The following is a 23571-nucleotide window of genomic DNA, read 5'->3' as shown; positions in this document are numbered from 1 at the left end:
AACATCCTCTGTCCTCAGACCCTCACATCGGATGAGGAACAACTCCCTAAAAAACCCCTTAACAGGGAGAAAAATAGGAAGAAACCTCAGGGGAGCAACAGAGGAGGGATCCCTCCCCAGGACGCCCAGGTCCCCAGCCAGGGTCTGTGCAAATTTGCACAGACCCTGGCTTTTGTCACCCCCACCTTTTTTCTGATAACTAGAGCTAAGAGGTATTTGTAATTACACAATGTGCCAAGTCCTAGTGCATCTTGAAATACTAGGCGACAAGTTAAACTTGACTAATGACTAATAACAATGGCATAAGGACCACTGAGACCTGGAACACTTACCAGTAATTTAATACAACTGCTTCTAGTTTATGATTAATCCCTAACTGGACTGCAGTACAGCAACAACTCAAATATAGGCAAGTAAATACTATGCATTTATTATTTAAAATAGATCACTTAGGATTCTGTGACATATTTGTAATTTGTGACGATGCTGACAACTAGTACAAATGAAAATACTTACAAGTAGTCTGGCAATGAAAACCTAGCCTCTTTCATACAAAGCAAGAAAAAAACAGTTACAAGTAAAAATAGAAAGCTGACCAGTAAAAGAAACAATACATATAATATCCACTTCTACCTTGTAAATAGTTGACATTTCATACAAGTTAATAAAAAAGCAATAAATCAGGGTATCTTGAGGAAACTATGGGACACAGCCTATACTCGAACCTGCTATAAATATTCACACTACACCTCCCATCTCCCCTCAGGGTCTCATGTTATATGTCAAGGGCTGAGCTCAAAGGGTGGGAGCCATAGAATACAATTTGTTCCCCGAGTGTGTTGTTGCCAGTCCTGTCATTGGGAGGATTCCTCCTCAAAAGGCTTGCGATAGCTCTGCCAGCACACCACACTGTATATTAGAGTCTGCATTAGCTGGCTTATTTTTTGCTCAAGATGTTGTTTGTTGATTCCTCTGGACTATCAGTGGCATTTCTTGGCAGTGGCAGGCTTTTTGCTGTCATGTGGTCGCAACTGGGCTCTCAGCAGCTTTGCTTCCAGTGAGCAAGGTCAATGCAAGAAACCAGCGAAGTGAGCGCCAGACATCTCCGCTGTAAAGGTTTGGACCTGTTTGAATATTTTTAGCATGCAACTGTGGCTGTTAGGCTTTGAAAAAAATCTTTTCTCAGTTTTTACATTTGGCTGCATGTTCTTACCCAGAGTGTCATAATGAGAAGAATAAAAAGCATAAGAGCTGCAAGAATGATAACCATTGTTTTGTTAACAAGTTAAAGTCATTAAAGGCAAGTAAAAGGAAATGAACTGCCACCGTCACAGATTTTTGCACATGTATATACAAACAGATGCTGCATGTGTGTGTGTACTGTATGTGTGCTTTAGAAACGGCATCAGAGTCCCAATCTGAGGAACCTTATAAAGACAAATCTGACAGAGGGGGTTTTCCAGGTGCCTGCCACCCAATACTGGGCATTAGGAATCACACATTGACTCTCGCTACCCCTATCCCGAGCCATAGAAGGGAGATCTACATTCGTTAAATAACCTGCAGTGTCTTGGTCAGGGCTTATTGTGCTTATACATTCAGTATACACACAAACCTTGCACATGTACATAATAAACTTTATACACAGAGATACTGCACATGTACACTGTAAATTCTAAATAGATAACCTGATTTTAAAAAAGCATGCCAACAGCCTTAAAAAATAGATCTATTGTGTCCAATTCCTATTTCTATATTATTTCCTATCCCTACCTTTTTATTGTATTTCTGATTTTGATGTTAACTGCTACTGCTGCTGTGTCATTTTGAATTTCCCCTTCCGTGATCACTAAAGGTTAATCTAATTTGCATTGTAGATGTGCATGTACAGTATGACAATCGGACTAATGTGGTTCTGCATTGACTGGTTGGTTTTTCAAGGTGTGCTCAGTGTGGTGAACATGGCCGGGGCTTGTGAAGGCTGGCAGCAGAGGGGTTCTGCAGGAAAGGCTGGGACACATCCTCCATTCATTAGTGGGTCCAGCCATGTGGCCACCACGAAAACCACAACCATCCGTCTTAGGGACCTTTACGATCCCAAACCGCAACCTCCCAAACCCCCGGTCCGGATCCGCCCTCCGAGCGTGAGAACTCTGTCAGTGAAGGAGCCTGAGCTGAAGCCGAGCGTGTCCAGTGATCCCCCCACTAAACCTATCATGAGGAGACGAGCTAAGTCTCTTACTTACTCTGCAGAGATGAGGAAAGAATGTAAAAGCCCGCAGGTACGCTTTGTGGACGCACTCGGCCTTGAGTTAGAGGAAGTTAAGTTCTTCAGATGTGGGGAGAACCCACTAATACCCCAACATGTTATCTCCAGACTACTGATGAGCTCTGAGCTGGCCTTCGGGAGGTCACTGGAGCTGTCCTTGCCCTACCTCAAGCCTTGTTTCCCTGACAATATGGCTGCTCAGCCCGGCTTCCTAAAGCGTCTCTGCTCTCAGAAGGTGAGCCTGCAGCAGGTCGTATGTTCAGAGCTGGGGATAACTGGCACCATACAAGTACTTAATTTAGCTTTTGAGAAAGAGGTCACAGTGCACTACTCTTTCACCAACTGGAGGAGCTACACGGACACAGTGGCATCCTGGGTATCAAGTGGGTACCATGATGAGTCCGATGCACCAGAGACAGATGTCTTCCGTTTTCGTCTCCCCGTCCCACCGTTCATTTTGCAGCCTGGAGCTGTTTTGGAGTTTGCCATTTGCTATCACGTACAAGGATGTAACTACTGGGACAACAATGACGGGAACAATTATAAACTCTCCTGCCATAGCTACAAATTAACTGTGCCAAAAGAGTGTGAGGATAGCCTGCTGCATTTTACTTGAGTGGCCACATGGGAGAGCCATAACGTCAGCATGCAGAATTTGGTGAAAATAAATGAAAAAAAAATTCTTTAACTTGGTGTGTGATGCTTCAGTTAGGCACATGAAAAGATCGCATTTTGTTTACTTTCACTGGTTTCACTGGTTTACTTCCACTGTTTTAACATTAGACAGGCCAATTGATTTTGAGTCCAGCAGTGCATCACTTGAAAAGGCTAAATGTAGTTGTTTTCTTGTGTGATTTTTGAAAAACCAATATGCAAGAAATTGGTTTAAAAATAGTCAGGAAAAATGGCGGGACATTTTGAAAGCTGAGATAGTTTTTTCTGCTCTAAGAAATCAAAATAGGCATAGTTTGGCCTTTTTATTGTTAATAGATGCATCTGCAAGAAAATACACAAATGTCTTAGTTCTTGAGTTTGCAGTTCAAAAACAGCTGAATCTAGTTTGTGCTGTCCACATTACAAAACAGCTTCCACACATGAGCAAGGATTGTAGCTTGAGGAAAACACGCCTTTACTGTTACAGCAGAAGCTTCACATCTGGTTAGTCTTACCAGACATTGCATTTCAGACATAAAATATTGATATATGAAGTCATGGAAGGGTTTCTCTGCTCCCTGTTGTGATGGCATTCAGCGAAAGTGCCTGACTGCCCTCTAAAGAACCAAGAAGGAATTTCCTCACTTGCCACTTCAGCAAGGCTGGTGACCCAAATTTCATATGAATAACAATCTGAACACATATGTATTGTTTAAACTTACCAAATGTACGTAGAATAGCGTGATGTGACATTTTAATATATTTGACCAATTCCACATAATCCGCCTGCAACATGAGATGCTGTTTGTTAGTGTTTTATGCTTCCTGCTACAGCAGAAAGGGCTTGACCCCATTCTTCTGGAGCCTGTTTTGTTTTGGAAGAGGGCTTCACGGGGATTACAGGGAGCTGTGTTGAGGTCATCTGCTGCAGTGCAACTGGCTCCCCTTAGATCCAGACAGTACTGGCCTTTCACCAGGCAGTTTCCACTGATATTAGAGCCCAGATTCCAGAGAACTTTCTGGCAGGCTGGGGCGCTTGGCTCTTAGGAGGGCATTCTTCCATTTGACTCCCTCGCTGCAGCTGTATGGTCACATGGCATGCTTCAAACATGACAGCAGCTATCTGAACATCCACAGCCATTGCACAGCATATTTTCCCTTTTTAAAACACACATGGGTCCTCAGGTAAACTGTAAACTGTTCACGTAAACTGTCCAGAATACAGGGGTTGTTCATTAGATTTTGATTGAGATTGTTGCTATAATTAGTATTCCTTGGTTAGTTAAAAACGCACATCCTTTCAGTTGTTATTTTTTGAGGCAGTAACAATACTAACCACCTGACTAACCGCCTGTTGCCTAATAGGCAACAGGCATGATACTGGTGATTTTAAGTGCAATAGGTTGTTACAGTCATGTGTTCCACTTAGTGAACACTAGATGGAGCCATTGCCCAAACCTAAAACCCCAGTTCTTGTAAGCTTCATCAAGCTTTTTTCAAAAACTACCTAAGACCAATATTTAATTAGTTGTCACAGGAACATTCTTCAGAAATAATGACATGATTAATATTAAGAAAAATGCTAAGGTCTATTTTATTGAACACAATTGCCTCTAACACTCCTACTGAGTTCAATATGTCTTACTTTTGCAAATTTTTTCCCATCTTCCTCTTGGTTGAATCTCCATGAATGCAAATGTATACTATAAATATGTATGTTTTTATTTACCTGAATGTATCTTCACAAGTCCATGGACTTTTTTTCAGCCTAGACCATACATTCATTGTTTTGTTTATGTGCAATCACTATTGTTGTGCATTTTGATTCACCAAATAAAGGTAATATAAATCATGAAAGCAAGTCAATGGTCATTATTCATTCTAGTCACGGTAGAAGTGACAGTGCCATCTGTTAAAATGTGATGTAATCAGGGCTGTACAGATAGTTGATGAGGTGGGTGTACTACTACGTACGTGAGCAGAGTGGATATGCTCTCCTATATATTTCAATGGCAATTTTGCTGATAGGTTGATACTCCTCGCTAAACCACCGGACACAATATACTAGAGTGTAGTGATTGGTTAGATTTCCCCTCGTAATCCCTCTCTATCGCTGATTCCTGTGACAGCACTGAACAAAAAACTCTTTCTGTCTGCAAAAACATTTGTGTTTTTAATTTAGTAAAAGTAAAAAAAAAAAAAAAAAAAACAAGCTTCTGCAATTACACTCCCCAAAGAAATCTGTTTTATATCCATAACTCCCAGAAGGCACTCATAACCTGGCAACCTTCCGTTGTTGTCTCTTGCACTTGGCCTCTCTAGGTTGCTACTAATTACTAGATTCACAGACGATGACTTATTCCACTGTAGCAATTATTGTGAGGCACTGTGGATAAAGGCATTAACTGAACGGTGAACTGTAAACTGTATCAGAGCCGTGACGATGAAGCAAAAATCATCTTAATACACCCAGGCTTTATATTCATATCCAACATGTAATTATCTGAAGCATCTCCATACTTAAGTTGAAATCCTCATTGTTTATTGTAATCCTCTCACAGCTGCACGAGAAACAATAACTAAATTCAATACCCCTGTCTTTTCGGGGATGCTTGGTTGCCATTGTTTTTAAATGGTGCACATTCGCATGGATGTTCATCGCTGCTGAATCGCTGTGCCTGTGTGCTCGACAGCATATTCATGCAGTGGAACAGAGCTGTGTTTTTTTGGGGCTGCCATCCTGTGCTTGGTGCTGGTGGTTATGTAAGAAGCCTCCATATAAGGTCTACAGTGATGCTTGATCGTGACGTTTGCTCCGCTGCTGGCTGGGACACAAATTCAAAATGAATGTACCGTTAGGAGTCACACCATCAAACCACCATTATGATCTCCTGTGTCTTTTGAAATAAGGCGCACCACACCTCCTGCAACAGTTAGCTGGTACTTTTAAGTGTATTGTGTGTATCCTCATTTGCATTTGAAGCTGTTGCTGTTGTTTGTTAATGTGTTAGAAGTTGATGTGCGGTTCTTGCTGTCAGTGTCTATGTGGCCTCTGCCGTTGATTGATTATTGAGGTTGTTATGTAGCACTTTTATGCAATGTTTTATGCAATGCAACTGTTAATCATTAGCAAATAGAGATGGGACAATATTGGGACAACATTCAGAGTAATGATCATCATGAACAAAATGTTTATGGTTTTCAGTATTTTTGTGGTAGTGCTAAAATGTGCTGTAAATTTTACATAATAAGTAACACATACTGAAATTATTTAGCTATCTTTTAAATGATCAGTACTAGGAACTGGTTGCATTAAAACACCACCACCATTGTCTTACGCTGACACATGAAATACACAACAGAAGCCTATGAAATGCATTATGAGCGCTCTGCACCTTGGGGACATCAAAGATAAAGAGATTTGACTGACTGATGAAGCTAGACTGCACATAAAAACGGACACTTTTTAAAAATGCACTAAATGCACAAATGTGGTAACTAACAGTTGGTTATCCAACTGGTAACAGTAAATGTGTAATCCTTCTATCCCTACCAGCAAAATGTGAAACATGTTTACCAGGAACATATGGAAGAAGGAAGCTGTCCAAAATATGACTCAATTTACTGTATAATCTGTGTCACATAATTATGCAAGAGTCATGATGCTTATGGCTGGCTAAAAATGGCTCAACATATGTTCAGTGTGTGTGTGTGTGTGTGTGTGTGTGTGTGTGTGTGTGTGTGTGTGTGTGATACAAGACAGCAAATATTGCAAAAACTGACTTTTAAAAAAATCAAAAATCAAAAAAGTGAGCTAACCATCATGATATTTTGTCATTCTTTTATCGTAAAACCAGTAACTGTTCCAGTCCTTAAAGGCATAACGGGAAGTGTTTGTCAGGAATGTATGGAAAGATGGAGGTGGGCCAAAATATGACACGACTTACACTATCCATGGCATATTATTAGGTAAAAGAGTCATCACACTTACAGTTGGCTAAAAATTGCTCAACATATGTTCAGTGTGTGTGTGTGTGTGTGTGTGTTTACTGGCCTTTCACTGTCCGAGGGACACCCGGAAGTCAGGATATCCCACCTACGCCCATGGAGGCCTCCCCTCCTCCCACACACCTCCACAGGTCTCAGGCTGATCTGGCAGGAAATGGCCACTACCGGCTTTAGCTCCCAGCGAGTGGCTGCTCATTTCATTACTCCAGACTGTGAGTGGTCTTGGTGATGTACAGTACAACTTCAGCTACAGCAGCCATCTGGTGCCAGGCTGGAGGCTCTGACTCACACACTGTGCATGCTGATGTCAGAAATACAGCTAAAAAAAAAAATGCGCTGCCAATCTAAGTGGTGCGCTGAAATAAATTATTTTCACCTAATCTGCATGAGGCTTCTACCTCCCAGAAAAAGGGATTTTCCATGACCTCACCTGTACCTATAATAACTGTGATTTTAATGTTTTCGTCGGGGAATAAGCAGGTATTTAATAGGTAGGCCTGGGGGAGACGTGTGATGCTGGAATTCAATAAGCCAAAAACAACGGCCTGTTTCTTTGAGTCTTGTTTGTCGGCCAGCCTGACGCAGCAGCACAAACTGTTATTAGGTCAACAACTTACTCCAAATTGGGCAAATGCAGTCAGGTGAACTAGCTTTCATGATGGAGATTAACCAAACTAACCTGCTTAACACTGTGCAGGTAGAGTTAATGCCCTAAAGATGATGACTGTCCTAATTTGTCGGTGAATAAAATAATGCATGGTGAAAAGAAATTCAAGGAGGCTACAAATGGGTCACTGCTTACAGCTTGTAAACAAATTGCTGTTTGTTTTCTCCTAGGCGGCACTGTGTCACACTGTGTCTGCGCTTAGGATGTGCTATCAGTTGTAGGTCTGGAAAATTGAGCGTCTGTCTGCTAACACACACACAGATCATTTATATTGAGGTCAAAGGATTATATGACTATTTTATGTATAGTTTGCAAAAGTCATCCTAAATCTGACTTTGATGGCATGTATGATTTGAAGGCACACCAAACTCACACCGCACAAAAGACAAACAAGGCTTTCTTACAAATTCAAAACCTGTATTGTGCAGACAATAAATAGTGCTTACAAAGGGATTTTTGTCTTGTACACAGACAAGGTTTCTGTTTAAGAACATTTACACCGTTGATATGAAACTGAATCAACTGAATCGGTGAGACCCAGACACAGCTCGGGGATGTGACTACTGGTAATGGAGTGGGACAAGTTGACTTGGTCACATGCACATTTCCCCCTGTGGCATTCAAAAAGGCCATCTTCCAAAATAGTCTGTTTACAAAAAAACAAAACAAAAAACAAAAGTGTCTGTCCTTATATTCATATGGAGAATATGATCTTGTTTTTTCCTGGTCCTCTGACAAGGTAAAATGAGGGTTAAGGAGATGTTCCTCTGAGCAGAAGTGGAGCTTGCTGCATGCGACTCCTTCACCTGGCAGCTCCAATTCTAGAGACATAGCCTCCAAGGTTCACTGGACCCAAATATCAGGACACCCACTGACTGTGGGCCGGGGCACTGGAAGACTCCATGCAAGGTCTTCACTGACAGAACCAAACATCAGCAACTCTTCACAGAAGAAACCTTGCTAAGGCCGGTGGAACCTGCAAAAGGGAAACGGGGAGAAACAACAGTAAGTGCGGGCTCAAATACTCCCATACCAGGGGTTCATCAATCAGAGCCCTATTAATAGCCCAATGGACAGCGCTCCTAAGAGCAGCCAATGGCTTCTTCTCAGAAACGAGGTCTTGCGTAAGCACAAGCCGGGCTAATTCAGGGCGGGCGTTTTTTTTTAGCTTCTGGTGGATATTCTTAACATATAGCATAAGCACAACGTAAGCTAAATATGTGCAGACATCCATTATATTGGAGAGGTGGTGCAATGGGGTGCGACTTCCTTATCTCAAGAGGGTTGGATGCAGCTAAATTTGGAGCAACTTCACAGAGTCTGCGCTCAGTGATGTGAAAACAGTATAATTCCCGTCCTTGAGTCTTTCGCACACTGTCACATTGACCGTCTTACAAAGCTGTAAGACGGTCAAACAGACCGAACTTAGAGAGCGACGCACTCACTGACCTTGTCAGGTGCTTGCTCGAAGAATGAACTTCCATCTCATTACTTTTGAACTCGTTCAGCTCCTTCCGTATCGCCGCCTGCAGAACAAACCGACAACAAGAAGACACATGAGCTCAGGTGTGTCGCTTTACATAGCGATGCAGATGCTCAGGTGGTGGAGCTATTCACATGTAAATGTTGAGGAGCTATGCCTTGTGAAAACTGGAAACACACCTGACATTTACATGGACATTATGTAAGATTATCTGAGTTTTGCACACACAAGCACTGCAAAAATGAGCCTATCTATGTTATGGCTGGCAGAGGTGGACAAATCCGGCCTCTGAGTCGAGTGCTCCTAACATTTAATTTTAAAAAGGCAGTGTTGCTGATGCAGCAACCCGGCCTAAAAAAAAGAAACAAAAAAAAAACAACTAAAAACAAAGAAGCAGTAGAGATGGCTTTGAAGATACCTTGTCAGCAGCTGACAGTCTGGTCCAGGGCTTGTCAGCACGTCTGTCATAGTCCTGAGCTTTGGCCACTTCCACATAGTCACTGAAACGAATGAGGATCTTTCTGTCCCGCAGCTCATCCACTGTAGGCCGCTGGTTAAGCTGGTAAAAAAAAAAAAAAATGCATGTTGATGTTAGAGGAGATGAGAAAAACGCTCTCATCAGCTAATCAGTGCATCAGATCACTGAGGTCAGAGGGAGATAAAGGTAAACAGGACAGTGAACTAAATCGCGCAGGAGGCTGTATGTCGAGGTTTCACTGTGTTTTTTGAGGATAGGACTCGCACCTTGACCAGGCCTGCACGTGTCAGCCATCGCTTACCTGGAACCCGCCGTTTGCGGATTAAGTTGATGACATTTTAGGAAATTGCTAGAATTATCGGGGGCTATTGAGCCGCTTACCTTTCTGTTCAGCCGCTGTTTGATTTCCCTCCGCTCCTCCTGTTCAGTCTGGTCATTTCTTTCTGTTGACACCAAAGAGAGAGGCAAATATTAGTGGAAGTATAAGGGGAAAAACTGACATCCTCCATTTCTTCTTGCATACACGGCTGCACTGCCATGGTGGTCGACACACACACACACACACAAAATACAATAAGAGAAATATAATAAGAAATCACATGCAGCTGTGAAATTGAACGTTAGATAGTGACACTCTGGTCACACAGGCTTGATCATGGGACAGCTAATCTAGTGTGTGGCTAACAGAGCTCAAATGTCTGATCCTCTCAGTAATAAATACTCCTAAAGCTACACTGGGATTTTGCTTAGGACGGGACATCAAGTCTGGATCAGCAAGTGTCTGGTTGAAATCCAATGACTTATCTTTATTAGACACAGCAGGAAGATCAATAAATGCTTGATGTTGCATTCCAAAAAAATCTGTATCTATCTACCTATATCTATATGTCTGTATCTCTATCGATGCAGATATATCGATATAGGTATAACCATAGATATGTGCCTATTTGAGATGTTGAATTAGGCTGCCAGAGATGAGGCTGGCACTGAGCAAATTCACTCTTGTGATTTGGATGAAAGCCTTGCAACAGGAACACATGATTAAATGATTTGCATTTTGTGAAATGCTTTTAATGAGGCTTCAGCCTGCGGTTTTTGGAGGGGGGCGAGCGTGTGTGTGTGGGCGGTGCTGCACACTCTGGGTTACTGTTCTGATGGCAAAGGCCCTCAGCAGTGTTTGTGTTTTGCTTGAACACATGAAGGCCTGTGAAGGGAGGCTGACAAAAACAGGCAGCTGCTGGAGGCTCACAGGTGCCACGTCTGGAGTGAAGACAGAGAGGCTCCGCTTTATTGTGTTTGCAGCTCTAGTTTCACGATTTACGTGGTTTGATGTGTGACAGTGAAAGTGGCATCAGTCCACAAGAGCTGAGCCTGCCTCCTACTGAATAAAATGATAAAAAGTGCTGCTCCTTATGAACAATATAGTAATCCTATGGTATATTTTAGAAGCATAAACTACTACACAAACATCACATTAAAACTAAGCAGCCTGCCACTGGGAATAATACAAAAATTAATGTAATTTATCAGAGTAACACCTGAAGTCACTGCATGAATTTTGAAGGAATTTTAAAGCAGCTTTTGGCTGAGCATCTATCCTGCATGACAGTTTTGTTTTGTTTTTTTTTATCTTTAATTGTAAAAAAGAAAAAATAATGAATGGGATGATGGATTTCAATATTTACTAATCACAACAAAAACTACTTGGAAAAGCAAACGCTGCAAGATTGTAATTATAGGCGCAATATCTTAGCATCATGGCAATTAATTGATCCCAAAATTCAATACTCCACTAATCACATTCAAAATTATACTGTAGCCTACAAATATTTAGACGAATACAAGCCCGAACAGCAACATAAAATAAGATTTGAACATAATTAAGTGTAATAATGATGTCAGTGGAGTGACTGAGGTGCACACCATAAGTTTCACAGTGACTTTTCCTTAGCGATGCAAATAAATTTCTACAATATGAAACTAGTTTTATTCGTGTGGTGCAAAAGTCATTGGATTACATTTTTTCCACACATTTGGGGCTGTTTGATCCGCTGGTGGCCACTTACGTTTCAAGATGTTCCGGCTCTCCAGCTCCTCCACCGCCGGCCTCTGGCTCAGTCTCCTACGGAAAAACACCAAAATTACGTTCTGGACCATTGCGATCCAACCTTTTTCTTGTTTCTTTTTTCTTTTGTCCTTAGACACAAAGTCTTTCTCAGTCTTTTACTAGCAGCACTCTGGATGCCTGAGTGCGTGTGTAGAGGACCAAGATCTCCACATCCTACAGGCAGACTCCGCGCTCCATCTCGAGTCCAAAAACCGACATGTTTTAGTGTTATAACAAAGTCGAAAAAAGCTCCACATCGGGATAAAAGTCAAGGTGCGCGAAGCAGATCACGCGTCAGAGTCTCTTCGATAAAGGAAAGAGTTTTCCTCCCTTGATGCCAGGAGCTGTGGAAGCTCCGGATTATTATTATTATTCTTATCCCGGCGCAGTGGAAGCGGTGATGCTGAGCGCTCCGTGGTCTGATGAGAGTGGAGTGGTGCGGCACACAGACTGCCTCCCTTTTACCACATGCACAGTGTGAAAGGGGTGGGACTGAGAAGGAGATTCCCCCATGCACGCGCGCACACACACACACACACAGACACACACTCACTCTGGACATGCCTCAAAAACCCTGCTGCAGTTTGAGAATGAATGGAGTGTAACCAGGAATGTAGAGGAGGGCAAATCCAACTTAACCCACTTATTTATTTGCACATGAGAGTTTTTTTTTATCCACCTTTTTATTATATTAGTTTCATTATATTAGTTTTTATTCTGTGAAGTCATAATGTACATGAGGTTAACCTGATGTAGATGAGGATGGATTTCTTAGAGTATAGCCGATTCTTTTTATGTTTTGCAATGTTCCTACATTTGTATTTAATCACTGTAACGTATACCTGATGTGAAAATGATTTTAGGCTTGATTGAAACACAGTGATGGGCAAACAGTAGTGAGGCAAGAATTGGAGTATTTTGTGCCAACAGGCTTATCAGGTTATAATGCCAGCTGAATGGTTTATCAGTAGGACAGATAAATATTTAATGGCCCTTCTGTACTAGTGCTGAAATTCATCAAATCTCCCACTGTGGTATAACTGCAGTCATGTGGACACTGAGATAAGACGGAAACAAACAGGTGCAGTATCATCCCGCTATTCAATGCCCTAAAGTGCTCTTTTGATTTAACTGGTGAAATGTGAGGAATTTGAAACATGATATAATCAAGCTGGAGGCTGAACTGAAGTAAAATGGATTGGCAAAAAAAGGTGAACCAGATCGAGATGGCGCGAATTCCCAGCATTCTGCATCACCTGAATTTTGAGATTCCACAAATGACTTCCCAAGATAAATCCCCCTCCCCTGCCCCCGACGTTACTAACTGGCCCCGGCTCTACATTTACCTCGCAGCTGTCAAGCCACAGCACTGAGTTACGACAACACACTCCTCTCCTATCGTGGGAAATAGACCATTCCCATACAGTTTTTTAAAAGTAGATGTGTGTTTTTTTTTCCCGCCACGTATCCCCCCACCCCCTTCCCTTTTCATCCAGGTCACACAGATAAAGCCAAGGAACATCATGCCTGCTGGCTGGAGAGGTTACCATGTGTCTGAAATGTCACTGGTTCATGTATCTGTGAATGTGAACTGTGAACGAGTTAAACTGCACAAACGTGATGCAGATATCAACAGTACACGCACAGAAAACCTTCTATGAATAAGTGAAAATAAAAAATAAATAAAAAAAAAAATAAAAAAATCAGTCATGACTCACTCCAGACAAGGGTAGGGGACTCATAAAAGCCACTTTCCTAATCAGCCTGATAGAGCCACAGTTTAATGCAGTCACGCTTTTAATGCTGAGAGGTACAATCATGATTCACAGCAACAGCAGAGACTTAAGACAAACTGCGCAAGACAAGGAAGCCAGAAATTGAGCACTATCACATCTGCCTCTCTCCGTGTGCTCAGATGCTCGTCTTGTTATTTAAAAAAAAAAAAAAAAAAAAAAAAAAAACTGTCTGGGAAAGGGACATTACATTTTCATCTACACTGTGAACACACTGTCCTCTGAGCAGAATGACCTTAACCCCCAAATTATAGAGGTGGACAGGTGCTTCACACAGTCCCGACTCCCGGGTCAGACCACGACAAGCTGGTGTCATCTTCCGACGGCTAAATTGTCCCTTAATTACTGTCCACTGCAACTGCCTTTTCAATGTCGAGTTTATATAATAAAAGCGACTGTGATTTTGCCATCTAGGCTTTAGAGTGAGGGAATGACGAGTCCAATCTGAGGAGCTTAGGCTCACAAAAATAGCGTCACATAAAATTATATAAAACGCTCAGAACTGTTCTCCAGACAGATATTTTGTTTCTATTCAATTCTTGTTTGTGGATTATGGAAAGGTACATTTTATAAACTCACACGCAAAAACTCCAAAACTAAATTAAAGTACTACATATAAAAGTCCAAAGCCTAATGCCCTGCACTCAAATGCACCGGTGACTTTATTACAGTTTCCACTTTTGAAACTGTTTTTTAAAAAATCCAGCATAAATAATACTTTCTGTTGTTAGCACTGATAGTAACGACAGTTTCATTTCTTAAATCGGCTTGCTCAGACTGTAATGCTTGTCTATTGACGTAAAATAACGCAGAACTTTTTTTCTTTCAGCCCATAAAAATTGGCCCCAGTCCTGACAATAAAGCGGGGTTGGATTGGCACCTAGAATCTAAATGAAGCCAACTGTCCTGTGACGGCCTCAGCTGTGACTGGGACCACTGAGGGCTTACAAAACAAGACCAGTCGCACCCAGATGGAAATATTGGAAGCGGAGGGGACTCAATGTGCTAAATGGAGCGGAGCCATAGTGGGATGTGTGGTAGGAGTGGTTGTACAGTATATGGCATCAAGGTCAACGGCATTTGCCTCACCACACAGGCTGAAGCAAATCTGTTACAGCAGCACTCCGACACCTGAAAAAGATACACCTAAAGATATATTAAAAGACTTCAGGTGCTTGGGATTAAGCGACCGAAAAATAAAAACATACTGTCATAACAGTCAGAGTCAGGGAGGCCATTGCTCTTTAGCCAAATTGTTCTAACAGGCCTTTAGTCATGGCCTCCTTCAGCAATTTGTGCTTCATGAGTACTCACCCACTCTGCTTGGTCAGAGGTAAAAGTTCCTCATTTGTTCGACAGCTCACCAGCATGTCAAAGCAATGAGCTGGCTATGCGAGCAGGGGCTGATGGGAATGTCATCCCGTGAAAGTGGAGGAGAATGGGATGAGTCAGGCGCCACGGGCCGGACTACGGCCTGCCCTTGCCCACTGAGGTGTATCCTAATGCTTCGCTCCTTCCCCTCAGTGACAAAGCCTTAGGACAGAAGTGCCACAGTGCGATGTATAGTCTGCGCCAGCCCAGAACAGCCTGAGGCTCGGGGCGGGGGGGTTGCCAAGAATAATTAAAGGAACCCTCTTTCATGGCGAAGAACCGGAAACTCTGTGTTTATGTAACAAAGTGAAGATCTGATGTTGGGACTTGGGTGTGTTTGAGTTTTGACCTGAATGTCTCTCCCTGTCAGACCACAGATCTGAAAGATGGAGCACGTGGTGGAGCGGAGCTTCATTGAAGAAAATGGTGCAGTGCCATTCATCTCAAGCATCACACACCACTTCACCATATCCACCACACAAAACTAAAAGGCAAAAAATTATACAACGTTATGCTCTGAAAAGCTCGAAAACTCGTCCACGGCCCTTCCTGTACACTAAAAATATCTCTTACCTTATTCAAAGGCTTGCTGTGCTATTGATGAGAGATGAATGGGTCGCATTCAAAGACTCAGACACGAAACCTGCTCAATAGAAAACCAAAAATCAATCTTTTATCTATCCACTTGTTTGACTCCAAGGCTGTGCCCTTTAGTGCAGGTCCACAGATCAATGGGGGGGATCGTGTCTGGGTCTGGACGGCCTGCTGGCATCACAGTGTGGAGGGGGAAACTTCAAACAGTTACTTCCAGGTTAGAACGCTTTACCTTATTGCACATTACATATAAACCTTCACACTGAGGACAAAACTTCTGGCACAAATTCAATGAATTTCCTTCTTACTGCACTAAAAAGCATTGATGCAGGGCTTCCTGTGGGCTATGCCAAGTGCCCACTAAATACAGCATTTTAGATTCAAAGCCACCAGTACTTCTTTACATTTATTTCAGGGTTTTTAAAGTAGTCAGTCCGGAAATGGGTGAACAAACATTGATTTACTAATGCAAGGGTTAGTTCACACCCTTTAGCCAACACAGCAGCATGAATTGATTTCTGATTCTGTTTTCATAATGAATGCTCTTACAGTCAAGTATGAGGGCCAGGACCGATGCTGGAGCTGGATAATGTCCAGATTAAGCCACGCTGTTTATTCATAGCCTGGGAAATGTAGTGGTGATGATGAGCAACAAAAGTGGCCATTCATGTCACCGGTAACGTCTCCAGATTAGAAAGGAGAAGAAAACAAAAACAAACGCATGCTTTCTCTGAGTGGGCTGCAAAGGCTCTGGGACTTTTGACACTTCAATTAGAGGGTACTAGCATCTAAACCCTGAGAAACAAAAGCAATTATGTACAGCTAATTACTGCATGCGGGACATAGATGGTCTGTGGCGGTGACAGCATGTAATTTGAGGATTTTGCTTCATGCCATATATGTGCAGGCAGTGTCATCCGGTGCTTACGTAGCTACAATGGCTTCACAATGTCTGCCAACTCCGTCCCCGTAATTGGGTTGATGCCCGGTTGTGATGCCGCTCTCTTTAAAGGCACAAATAGAAATTGGAGAGGCACGGCAGAGACGAGGCTCCTCACATGGAACCTCGGAGACAAAAAGTGCACGTCCTCATCATTATTTTAATCTTTCTTCAGCCAAGAAAGCTGACCCATGACCCACTGTCACTTGGAGAAAGCGAGACAGAGAAAGTGTTTTGAAACAAAAATAAAAGCAGCGCAAGAGAATCGGCAAAATCGTCGTTATAAGCCCCTAAAACATAAATGAAGGAACTTCAAATGCACATTGTCAACTTTTTATCCTTTTAAATGCATTCGATTTCGTGCCTCTCTCTTTGTGCATCTCTTTGTCATAACGCACATAACCGTGCTCTCCTCATATGAACTGTCAGAGCAAGGGGTCAACATCTAAGGATTTCTGGATGCTGTGAAAGCAATCCCCTGACTAACTGAGTTTTCCTGCCTGCAGGTGGGGGGAAAAAAGAGGGAGGAGAGCATACATTAATATTTCATCCTGGGTGAAATGGATTATGAAACCGAAAATCTTCTCTGCAGTTCCACAGGGAAGAGCACCTAGCCACCATTCAACAGCCTTGGTTGCCTAGAAACTGCCACCGCACTGAATGTAGCTTTATGGCAATATACCTCGAAGGAACACGATTAAAAAGGGATCTAGACAATAATACTGTGGTGATACTTAAAAAGATGGCTCTTTCAAGGCAATTTAGTGTTCAGTGCAACCCCAACCTACTTCTGGTTTTGAGACATTTGCTTTTGGAGCACTTTGAACTAAAAAAGCTGAATAGCTAAAGAGGAGAAAATCAGAACGAGAGCACGACTTTTCTTTTTTCCTCTTATTTTGCAGTAATTTATTCTTTAGAGAGTGGTCTCTTCTAAATTCTCCGCAGTTCAGAATACAAAACATTTAACCTAAAATTCAAAGCATAGTAGATACACTTAAAAAACGGGATCAGGGCCGAACAAAATTTTAACAGAATTTGAGGTCAAATCATTCATCTGAATCTTTATTCGCCAAAGAACCAGCTGTACAGGGAATTTCTCTTTCAGGTCCAGGTGTCAATGTAAAATTAAATATGATAAAAAATAAAAGTAATAAAAAGATATACTATACCAAAACATGAAATCAACAAACATCAACAAACAGACTTCCAAGTAAAAAGGATGTGCAATGCAACAAATTCAAGTGCATATGTGCACTGACGACAGCAGAGCAAAGTGCGAGAGGCTCTTATTCTGAAGGATTATGGTATTGGATGTACAGTATGTGTGCATTACAACACACGTAATAGTGTGCATGCGCAGCAGTTTAAAGCTTAACAGAGTAGTTGAATAGGCTTTTTATTTGCTAGTTTTACAAGCTGGTATGCATGTGTATGTGTGTGTATGCCCATATGTACGGCTTGGTGTGAAGCTATGGGCACATACACACATGCTCCTGCAGAGTGGAGAGTGAATAGATGAGATGCATTAGACAAAAAGGGGACAAGGCAGGCCATGACTTATTGGCCCAAACACAGCACTGGCAGCACACAACATGACGCTCCACACCTCCTGCTAAATTTCTACATGCTAATATTCCATTTATGCATTCAGCTGCTGTGTGGCCAACCCAATAGGCTGCTGGGTTATTTATAAGGGTCCTGGACAGCAGCTGTGTGCTCCGTCCTGTTCCACACACTGAGTTGTGGTGTCAGCGGAAATGGCTCTTTCCGCCACAAATATCCAATTATTGCCCGCTCCATGGCTCAGTGGTGTGAGGCAAATACTATGTACTGTCATCATTATTACCTCTGCTGCATGTCTTCCTCCCTCTGACTTTTCTCTCCTCACGCTCCCATCTTTCCTGTCACCCTACACTGAGCAACACAGCAGCAAAAGTGGCTGAGTGGAGTCTTAGTTGGAGGAATATTCCTCAGAGGCATGTCGAGAGTGGGATTTTTTTTTTTTTTTTTTTTTTTTTCAGGAGGCAGAAATAATTCTCAGCTTAGTGGTTGAGCTTGATTTCAATAGGAACATTTTTTGCTGTTTTTTTTTTTTTGTTTGTTTTTTTTTTTGCAAGTTAGCTGAATGGTAAAGACAGACGTCTGGTCAAAATATAAACAAGATACACGACAGGCGATGGTTTCTTTATTTCATTCATTAATGGCCGCGGCACTCATCAACTTGACGGATCTGCAGATTAATTCACTTGTGTGGGTAGTTTCTGGTCGGTAGAAATCTTGGTATCATTTCAGCGCTCCGGTTTCTCTTAATTTCAGTTCAAGTGACGAGCAGACAAACTGCCTTTTCTTGTTTACAGAATAAATCAAATAAATTCAATAATGAATCGAATACAACACTGTTTATTTGGTACTTTAGTAAATATTGCTGCATACACTTTCGGTTTTCCTTCCCGTTTCTTCATGTTTGCATCCATTCTCCAGAGTTGACACCGTAACGCTGTCAAAGATTGGAAATTTACAAGTTGTAAATTCCAAATTCGTCATCACAATGAACGCAGCATCTCTTTTACCCCTTGCTTTTTTCATTTGCCTTCAGAAAATGTTGGATGCTTTGGCTTTGCCTGCGGAGGTTTAACTCAACCAGTGACATTATTTCTACCCCCAGAGCAGCTCTGCCGCCGGCAAATGTTTAGAAACTAAAATTTGCACAGAAAAGGCTTGAAACAGAAAGCCTTGTGAAAATCTTCATATCCACCTCTTTCATTCCTGCCTCCAGCTTCATCTCCTCTCATCTCTCGCCCCTCTCCAGCCTGTCCTGATCACTGAGGACAGGGGAGGGGGTTATCACATCGGGGGAGAGGGGTGTGTGTGTGTGTGTGTGTGTGTGTGTGTGTGCACAAGCTTGTCCATGAATAATTCAAAAGGCCTGCATTCTAAAAATATCAACAAAGCATTTTTATGGGAAATTCGAGGCACTGATGCGTTGCTGATAGTAAAGTCATCAGCTCACATGGTCGACACCCTCCCACGATCTTACGGGGGATCAGACAGGCTGCGGCATTGTCTCTGCAGCGTTAAAAAGGAAGTTCCTCTCATTTCTGTCGTTACATAATCGCCTGTTCCCATCAGCCAAGGCGACAAGCGCAGGACGCCTGGACCAGGGAGCATGTTTGGGCAATAGCTAGGGCGGCAGCAGAGATGTAGATCACTGCAGCAAACCGAGGCCAGCTCTGCAACAACAGCCCTGCAGGGGAATGGAATGGGCACGGTTCAGTAGGAGGGGAATGGGTTAGAGAGAAAGCAATCTCCCCATCTGCGGAGAGCGGGTGCAAAGCAGGCAGGCTGTGCTGTGACGTAGATGCGCCATTGATTATGGCTTGTGCTGCAGTATTTCGCAGACGAGAGCTAAATTTAGAAGCAGAGGGTTCCCTTCCACTATCCCAGTCCAACCTACTGCTCTGCATTCTGCTGCAGTCTAGCGTGCTTAAATAATGCAAATCAATGCAACGTGTGTTCTTCAATATATATCATTCTGTGTGCGTCAGTACACAGTATGTCAGTGGCATTGTTGCATCACAGACCTTGTGGGGAAAAAGCATGCCATAATTAATATTTGAGAAAATTAGACAATGCAATAGAGGCTCATCTAGTGAGTGTCAGCTAATAATATCAGGGGACCTTTCTTGGTACATGTGTTTAAATTAAAATTATTCACTTACTGGCTTAAAATAACTTAAGAGGGCACTTTCTGAATGAAATTTGAATACAAGGTCAAACCACAAAAGTATTAAAACCAGTACCACTTGTAAGTGAACATGCACTTTGATTCTCTACAGAACCCAAGGGAGGTCACTGTAATGCAGTGAAAGGGAAATTAGCTCCCAGCTATGTCCACTGTTGAAGCACACCTACAACAATACTGGCAATGGTACATTTACAACAAATACGAGTTACTTTTGGAGTACCAAAACTTTTCATTGCCTTATGCAAAGATTCCAAGGGGAACGCGTAAAGTGCAGCACAAACCAAGGGTCACTTTGCATAAGCATATTCTACATTTTGAAGTGCATGGACATCAGAAATCGATCACTTTACGCTGTCAGGAAAACAAGTTTAAGTATATACTGTGAATTACACTGTATTCTAAAAGGTACCGGTTCTTGTTTAGCCTCTGGAACTACAAACACTATTCATTCACGTTCACATGTTGACATAAACGAACTTCATTTTCCGCCAGTGTTGACTCTACATTCAGCCTGGAGTTGGTAACTCAGACAAAAGACTTCACATCACGTTGCACAGTGTGTCTGCTGCAGTTCTGCACGGGAGTCAAGGTGGAAACGGCTGATTGTCCTCCTGCAGCGCTGAAGGCCGTTCTGTTCCAGCTTTGTACAAACAGCTGTACAGCCTGTGGTCCTTCACAACACTCACCGTCTGCCAGGAGCTCTTCAGGCAGCACACAGTGTGCTATAGCCACCTCCACAAACACTACTCTGATAGATTTAGGATGATTCATTCAGCGTGTACACAACCAGTACAACAAAATGGATGTTTGGAAAGCAGGGACAGGATGGGGTACAGGGGTCACATCAGCTTTTGTTGTTGTTGTTCAGGCTGCCAGCAGGGACTAGTCATGTCCCCTGGCACACCACGTGGTGAGTACGGGGACAGAGACACTGTCAGGCTCGAGCGGCCGAGCACATGGTGCCGTCATCTCAAACAATTGCATGCTTCAGCTGTCCATGGCTCTGGCTCAGCTCTTGTTGATGTCTCACTCTGAGCAGCCAGTCCTGCGGTCGGCCACGTAGCCGGAGCCGACAAGCTCCAGCACCTGTGCTAGGCAAGCCGGCCTGCGAACACGGCGTCTGGTAGGGGACGTGGCTCAAAACCCCCGTCCATGGAACTGGCTTTCAATGTAACATCATTGCCTCTCGTTCATTGTGTGTTTGGTCATGTTTCCTCAGTTCCTTGTGTTCCTGTGCATTTGACTCTTCGGTAAATAATTATAAATCCTAACCGAAATCCTGCTCATCCATAGTCTCTTGCATTTGAGTCCTCCTGCTCTGTGACATAGCTTGCCTTAAGTTTCCACCACAGTAACACAACTTTTTTGCTGCTACTTTTTTGGCTAGAAAGTTGTCTGTAAAGCAAAACTTCCTAACCTAAACCAAAGCACAAGCACAGCCTGGGAGGCAGCAGGACCACAGTGAGGGCAAAAAAAAGAGAGATCATAGATCATTCATAATTTTGTGGTGGTTTTCGGAAACGTCGAGGTGCAACATTAACACTAGTTATAATGTAGATCACAGCAGTTCATATAAATAGTGTTTTTTTTACAGAGCAAGTGGAGTGACACAGAATAGTAAAATGTCTGAGCGCCGTTGGACTGAATATTAGCACTCACTGAAAGCCTCTTGTCCAATCAAATCACTCGGTCGAATCTAACTGTTGGATAATTGTGTTTGACTCTAATTTCCATTTATGAGTCTGAGGACAGTGTGTTATAATTAAACTACCTTGTTGAAACTCAAGGGGTTTATCAGGTTATCCAACCTGAGAAGAGTTTACGCCTCTGCTATGCAACCCCAAACCACTCTGAGTGGATTCTGGCACAGTCAACAAGCTCCAGGCGAAAGAACACACACACAAAAAAAAAAAAAAATCAAACCAATAATGTACTAGATGTAACACATTGTACGACCTGCAGGGAGCTTTGTTAGAACAGACCTGCTGCTCTGGTCCCTGTCCTGAACTGACACCGCCTGTGTACACGATCCCACCTTCACCCTGCATCCCAGTGTGGCAATTTACCTTCATAATACAAAATTGATCATTTCCTGTGTCTATTATGTAAGAGGGAGCAAGACTTTACTTTACATAAGCTGTCTGATAGAGCCCGTGGAGTTGATGTAGCTTTATCTCAGTTACTGCTGTGTTTTCTGAGGACTGCAGATAAAATGCATTGAGAAAACAAGTGTCTTTTAGCAATTTTATTACTACTGTTATTACTGTTTTCCTTTCTGAATGTGCTGCTCAGTGTACTGTCAACCCAGGTAGACACACACACATACACGTGGAAGCTCACGAGGACAAAGGTGTGTGTTTGGAGCTGACTTGGTTTATGAGAAGGTCGCATACATCACACACACACACACACTTAGCAACTCCTGCGATCCAGATTGACACGCAGCTGTGAAATGCCTTGGGCGAGGGAGATCGTAGGGAAGCGCACGTGGAGAAGCACGACACCAGGCTCCACGAGGCTCCTGAGCAGCACTACGCCTCAACTCCACCCTGCCGTACTCATGTCTCACAACATTATGTTAAATTACAAAGTGGAGAGCAAAGGCTTAGCTGTAAATTAATTAGGGTTCTTCAGCTGGCTGACAGATACCCCGGCTCCCTCTCACCGCGGTCATATAGGAACAGGGCTCTACTTTCCCTCTTGCTCTTCCTCTTGCCTCAGTGACTTCATTTTTCTTAATTAGTGGCCTTGAACTGCTCTTTTCCTGGGTCTGCGATGCCACCACACCCAGCAGGAACTGGGATAAGTGCAGCATCAGTGGCCTGGTCTCCTCAGGTTTACCCTTCATTTCAGGCGGGGCACTGACACAAACTTACTGCAGCAAAATAATGTGATAATCCAGAATTTCAATGAAAGTAACAGTATGTCAATTACTTACCACAAAAGAAGTTACTTTTGCTATTGCCTCCAGTACATAACAGCTTTAAGAAGGGCTGGAGAATATACTGATATTATATTGAGATTGAGATATAACACTAGATATTATCTGGGATTTTGGATATCGGAAAATACATGGCACTTTTACTGGTTTTAAAGGCCGCATTACAATAAAGGCATGACATTGGTATTATTTGCCTCTATAAACTACTGTTTATCAAAAACAACTAACGTGTAAATATCACATATGTATGAAAACACCTATGGTCCTCCCTACAACATCATCACATCAAAATCAGCTGAAAGATATTGTGGTAATCAGCTCAAAGATATTGTGGTAATTGAGATTTAAGTTGAATTACCCAGAATATATAGTATTACATTACTAGAAATATATTAGTTTTTTGAGTAATATGCCTAACATATTCTTAAACTACCTGAACTACTCTGGGCTTAAAAAACGAATGTGGTTTTGTGTTTGTTTTGTTTGAATCTACAAAATATTAAATCTACAATGTATGGGAT

General features: G+C 42.5%; 2 protein-coding genes across 2 annotated transcripts in view; one reads left to right on the top strand and one right to left on the bottom strand.

The window, feature by feature from the left end:
- The first annotated feature begins 1961 nt into the window (after nucleotides 1-1961).
- On the top strand, nucleotides 1962-2885 carry ppp1r3db (protein phosphatase 1, regulatory subunit 3Db). Its single transcript, XM_030052464.1, has one exon. It carries the CDS (start codon nucleotides 1962-1964, stop codon nucleotides 2883-2885), a length of 924 nt encoding a protein of 307 aa, XP_029908324.1.
- A 5109-nt stretch (nucleotides 2886-7994) lies between these two features.
- phactr3b (phosphatase and actin regulator 3b) overlaps nucleotides 7995-23571 on the bottom strand; it is a 40485-nt gene continuing 24908 nt past the window's right edge. Inside the window, exons 9-13 of the mRNA XM_030052644.1 lie at nucleotides 11626-11681; nucleotides 9941-10002; nucleotides 9500-9640; nucleotides 9048-9124; nucleotides 7995-8574 (exon numbers count right to left, since the gene is read on the bottom strand). Coding sequence (XP_029908504.1) covers nucleotides 8559-8574; nucleotides 9048-9124; nucleotides 9500-9640; nucleotides 9941-10002; nucleotides 11626-11681 — 352 coding nt within the window. The 3' untranslated portion in view covers nucleotides 7995-8558. The remainder of the gene's footprint in view (nucleotides 8575-9047; nucleotides 9125-9499; nucleotides 9641-9940; nucleotides 10003-11625; nucleotides 11682-23571) is intronic.

This window comes from Myripristis murdjan, chromosome 5 (assembly GCF_902150065.1).
Source record: "Myripristis murdjan chromosome 5, fMyrMur1.1, whole genome shotgun sequence".
Classification (NCBI taxonomy): domain Eukaryota; kingdom Metazoa; phylum Chordata; class Actinopteri; order Holocentriformes; family Holocentridae; genus Myripristis; species Myripristis murdjan.
This window is presented reverse-complemented; position numbering and strand designations above follow the sequence as displayed.

Bases quoted from the DNA above. Each gene is read 5' to 3' on its own strand.
- ppp1r3db (XM_030052464.1), top strand. From the start codon at position 1,962: ATGGCCGGGGCTTGTGAAGGCTGGCAGCAGAGGGGTTCTGCAGGAAAG.